Here is a 5,093-nt window from a genome sequence, read left to right on the forward strand (position 1 = left end):
TTGAGAGACCAACTATTTTATTATATTTTTTAAATATATACTATACTTTTACTCCTCCACGCAAATTTAACATTTGAATATTTAAAAAATTGCAAGCAAAAAAAATGTCTAGGTAATACTGTACGTATTGTAGTGTTTGTATACACGCATGTGCCTCTTGGAGGCGCGGGGCCTGGTGGGTTGCCGTGTGACGTCGTCGAGTCTGCGTGTGAGAGTCCGGTTGAGAGTGGTGGCGACAGCAGCTTGTGCCTCAGTGCGCTCATTGTGTTTTACTGTACCTTTAGCAATAAACGGCTACAAAAAAAAGTGCACGGGCGACTATGGCTCTCCTTTCTCACACGTGAGGGCATCATAGTAAAGAAGTAGTAAGTACAGTGGTACCTTGACTTACAAGTGAACCAAAAAGCCATTGATCTGGTAATTTTTTTCCACCCTCATTAGTACAACAGCATAGTGTGTTGTAGTGTGTTCCTTTTCCTGGGTTTGTTTTCTTGTTTGCCAGTCTCCTCGGTGTTCTCCCGCTCTGTGGGATGTCTGCTTTCTCTGGTAATTATGAGGTGTGAACGCCTGAACACCAAAGATGGTCGGCACGCATGCACACACACACAGACGCGCACGTTGGAAAAGCTGGGAAAGGAGTGTTCGGGGTGTGTTTTGTTCACAGTTGCAATGATATGGTCCAACTTCTTGATCACATCCATCTGACAGGCATTACGTGTCATGTACTGCTACAGCCTAGCACGCTATGGTTCTTTGGATTCCTTCGAGCGTTCCCATGTTTAACACTTGATGGCGCTGGCACGTCACAGTAGTCCCACCCGCAGGCCCCTACCCCTGCCCTTCACTTGTTTCTCAGGAAGATTGGTAGGCAGAATTTTTTTTTTTTTTTTGAAGTTACTGGTGCTCCCCTCGGGCAGTGGAAGTCGCCCCCAAGAGCTTCTGTGTGTTTTAGCAATACACTGTATACATTCATCACAGCACCCTTTTGTCTCTTTTAGTCCCATGTGAAATTATTTTTTTTGGAAACTCTAAAGACACAAAGTCTGGGAAGGCCCTAATGATGTATTCACAGAGGGCATCATGGACACCCATGACTGGATGCTTTGTTGTCACCCGCTGTGGTGAACGATTCAATAATTTATCAGGCAGGGAGGACAGATAAGGCCCCTTGATTGACGTGGAATCTTTCTGTCTCAGACACAGATCCTCGGGTCCTGGAGAAGCAGGAGCAACAGCAGCCCACCTACTTGGCCCTCAGCTACATCAACAGGTACCGTCAGCCCGTCTATAGGCGGCAGCGTCGCGCCGCCGATGCCAATCTCGCCTTTGTGTGCGTTCTTTTTGCCGGAGGGAGGGGAGGGGGAGGGGAGGGGGGGCGTCCAAATGACGGTGTCTTCCCATCGACAATGTCGTGACTCATCCACAGACCAGCAGAGAAAAACCACAGAAGACATGAGACGCCTGACTCGGGATGACTGCTTGCGCGCCTGTGTGTGTGTTTTGTTTGTTTGTTTGCAGTGTGGCAAACCGATACGTCATGCCCCCCTTAAGTCACTCTGGGCCACAACATGGAGAAATATGTCTGTGGCTGAAGGAGAGAGTGAGTTTCTTTTGTGTGTGTGTTTGGGGGATGTAATTGTTCAAATGGCAAGCTTGTAAATGTCATCTGTAGTCCCCAGATGATGTTTTGATGGTGGGATGTATTTTCCAGGCCAGTTTGTTCAGCTTTTAATTAGATCACATCACACTCGTATTAGCGGCTTTTAGTGTCCATCATTTGAAAAAGATGATGAAGATCCTCATTACAGTAATCAGTAGCTACACTATATGGACATATGGCGACACCTTTAACGGATTGGTCATTACGTTATCTTCCTGGACTGTCCTTCTGTCTTGCCATTGTACAAAGCAAGCGTCGTAAAGGTATGCTCCAGTTAAGAAGAGCAGAGATCTCTCCAAACACACTCTGGGATAAACTGGAACTCCAGAACACGAGAAGATCCTCTAGCCGCATAGGGGCTTTCCTCATTTTTCCACTTTTCCTGTAGACGCAACGGCCAGGGGTCCGAATACTTTAGTCCATGTAATTCAATTGAAGAATGTACAAAAGCAAATAAATACACGTCTGTGGAAATTATTACAAAATGAGTAGATATTATCCATCCGTTTTCTGTACCGCTTATCCTCACTAGGCTGGCGGGCGTGCTGACACCAATCTCAGCCGACTTCGGGCGAACCGGTCGCCGGCCGACCGCAGGGCACATAGAAACAAACAACCATTTGCACTCACCTTCACACCTACGAGCAATTTAGAGTCTTCAATGAACCTACCATGCATGTTTTTGGGATGTGGGCGGAAACCGCAGTACCCGGAGAAAACCCACACGGGCACGGGGAGAACATGCCAACTCCACACAGGCGAGGCCGGATTTGAACCCGGGTCCTCAGAAATGTGAGACAGATGTGCTAACCAGTCATCAGCCGTGCTGCCCGAATAGATACTATTTTTGCCTCATTTCATACACCCCTAACACTGATCTTGTCTCCATACATTTCTTGTGCCATGTACAAATTGATGAAGGTGATGGAGGATATCTACCATACTTAATCCTGTCGTTTCGCTTAGCATCTGGATCTGATTTTGTTTCAATAAACCAAGCTCCGCGTTGTATCTTTACTTGAGGAGTAGAAAGTTAACGGAACTGACTTCATCAACAGGGTGTACCACCTGTAAGTGAAGCCATGGTTTTCATGAAATCTGTTAGTGTTTTCTGTTTTCTATGGAACCTACCCTCACCCAAAATTTTTGCGGACACCCAGTATATCTAAGACCAGAAAGTAGGGCCTTGACTGAACTATTGGAAGCATGGAATTTTCCGCAGTTTCTTGCGACTTGGAAATGAAACTATTCAGAGCGTTCTTGTCCAAAGAAGTTATTCCGAATACATTTTTTTTTTTTTTTTTAAACAGATTTAGTCAATAACCGGTGACTCATTTGTCATCAGGTTCATGACGGACGCTGCGCGGCGGGAACAGGAGACCATGAAGAAGAAGGCCACGCCCAAACTGTCACTGTCCATCACGGGCGCAGTGTCGAGGAACAGCACGGCCACGCCCCCTCGCCACACCAGCGGCAACCTGACGCCGCCGGTCACGCCCCCCATCACTCCCTCCTCCTCCTTCCGCAGCAGCACGCCGACAGGTATGACAGGTGTGTGTGTGCGCGTGCGCCTGTGTGTCTGTTTAAATGTGTGAGTAGTCTTTGTGTGGACATTTTAGCTAGTCCACACAATACTAAGATGAGCTTTTTCTTTTTACCCCTGTTGACAGTGTGTACGTGTGTGTGCGCCTGTTCAATATAAAGGCTCCTGCAGCGAGCAGACCAGTCATCACTCTTCTAATTACACTGCAGCTGTCATGCTGTGTGTATAAACATGCACAGCTCAGAAGCAGCCCAAATGGTTCCTAAACGTAGTGTTAGGTCTGCACTTTTATGCACACATGCATGCATTTCAACATGTGCCAGGGTACCATCCATTTCCTCATGCTGAGGTGCAGCATTTCCTGCGTGATGGTGGGGGGCCAGTGGCAGCTTGTGTGTGTGTGTGTGTGTGTTTGTGCGTGCGCGCACATGAGTGGAAACTATTCTCCAGAGTACTTTTCCAGCTTGAGCAATGGGGGATCACTCCCACTTAATGATCTCCTTCCAAGTGCCAATCCTGCACTTTGACTCACAGGCACATGAGAGTGGAGACATGCACAAGGTGTTTTTTGTTTGTTTGTTGTTTTGTGCGAGCATGTGGTGCACTAACCCAAAACACACACACACAATAGTGGGTAAATAACAAATAAAATGAGACACTGAGAACTAGAGTAGGCTAATGCCATTTTTGTCATTTTGCAGGAGGGATATACAGTATGGGACAATGATTACATGGAACAAATGAATGGTAATGGTTAAGAACATGCTCATGGGATGAATTCAACTTGTCTCAAGGCACCACTGTAGGTAAACAAATAAAAAAGTATTTACTATTTAATAATAATCATAAATTATGTATAGTATTTAATATTTCATTTAATCATGTTTAGTGTAATAGTGGTCTAAGTCCAAACATCTGTTAACTATCAATATTTCATGAAAGATGGTAACTAACATTCACTTATACTAACATGCAAGTGCACTGGCACCCAAACTAAAGCTTTACTCATTGTCTGAGGGGGAAGCCTGGTTTCATGGGTGAGGCCATCGAAGAAATGGGAGATGAATCAAGAAGAGTGCAGAGTGCAATAATGGCTTGCCCCTGTTATGTCAAAATTGGAAACAAACTGACATGACCAAAACGGAGTTGGCCCACTCTTGTTCTCAGTGGCTCAAACGTCACCTCTTATTTCCCAAAGCCAGACAACTCATCTATTTTAACGTCAAAACACATACGTTAACAGGCAGCGAGTACGACGAAGAGGAGGTCGACTACGAGGAGTCGGACAGCGACGAGTCGTGGACCACTGAAAGTGCCATCAGCTCTGAGTCCATCCTCAGTTCCATGTGCATGAACGGCGGGGAAGAGAAGCCGTTTGCATGCCCAGTGCCGGGCTGCAAGAAGAGATACAAGGTGAGAGAGCAGAGCCCACATGGTTTTGTGGACGTTATCCAAATATCACATGTCGCCTCTATAAATAAAAAGGAAACCACACTGATGTCATGATTGAAATTCGAGATATCATATTCTGTAACGCAACAGCAAACAAAAATCTCATTCAGGTTTTAATTTATTGGCCAGTATGGGAACTTTACTGTCCCATGACTGTGTAGTGAGGAACCCTTTAAGAAGACAAAAACAGCAGTGATGATTTTAACATAATTGAGGCTAACTGTAATATTCCCACAGAGTTAAGGAAAATGTTTTTTTATCGTTTTATATAACCAAGAATCAGATCGGCCCCAAATCTGTACATTTACACTGTGCTAGACTTCTACTACTATCTATTGAGCACCGATATTTTATCGTCAATTTGTTATTATGCATTTAGATATATAAAATGTATACTTTATTTGTGGACAGCGAACTTCACAATAAGCAGCAGTTTGG

At 45.1% G+C, this 5,093-nt stretch overlaps 1 protein-coding gene across 7 annotated transcripts in view; it reads left to right on the forward strand.

Annotated features, from left to right (window-relative positions):
- LOC133395988 (juxtaposed with another zinc finger protein 1) overlaps positions 1–5,093 on the forward strand; it is a 28,971-nt gene that overhangs the window by 6,237 nt on the left and 17,641 nt on the right. For 5 of the 7 annotated variants that reach the window (XR_009767305.1, XR_009767306.1, XR_009767304.1 and 2 more), the window contains exons 2-4: positions 1,198–1,270; positions 3,006–3,211; positions 4,447–4,616. Coding sequence is in view for 3 of the 7 variants with exons in the window: in XM_061665355.1 (XP_061521339.1) it covers positions 1,198–1,270; positions 3,006–3,211; positions 4,447–4,616 (449 nt within the window). In the remaining 4 variants the exon portion in view is untranslated. The remainder of the gene's footprint in view (positions 1–1,197; positions 1,271–3,005; positions 3,212–4,446; positions 4,617–5,093) is intronic. The other 2 variants (XM_061665356.1, XM_061665357.1) reach the window with 1 other exon arrangement.

This window comes from Phycodurus eques, chromosome 20 (genome assembly GCF_024500275.1).
Source record: "Phycodurus eques isolate BA_2022a chromosome 20, UOR_Pequ_1.1, whole genome shotgun sequence".
In the NCBI taxonomy this organism is placed as follows: domain Eukaryota; kingdom Metazoa; phylum Chordata; class Actinopteri; order Syngnathiformes; family Syngnathidae; genus Phycodurus; species Phycodurus eques.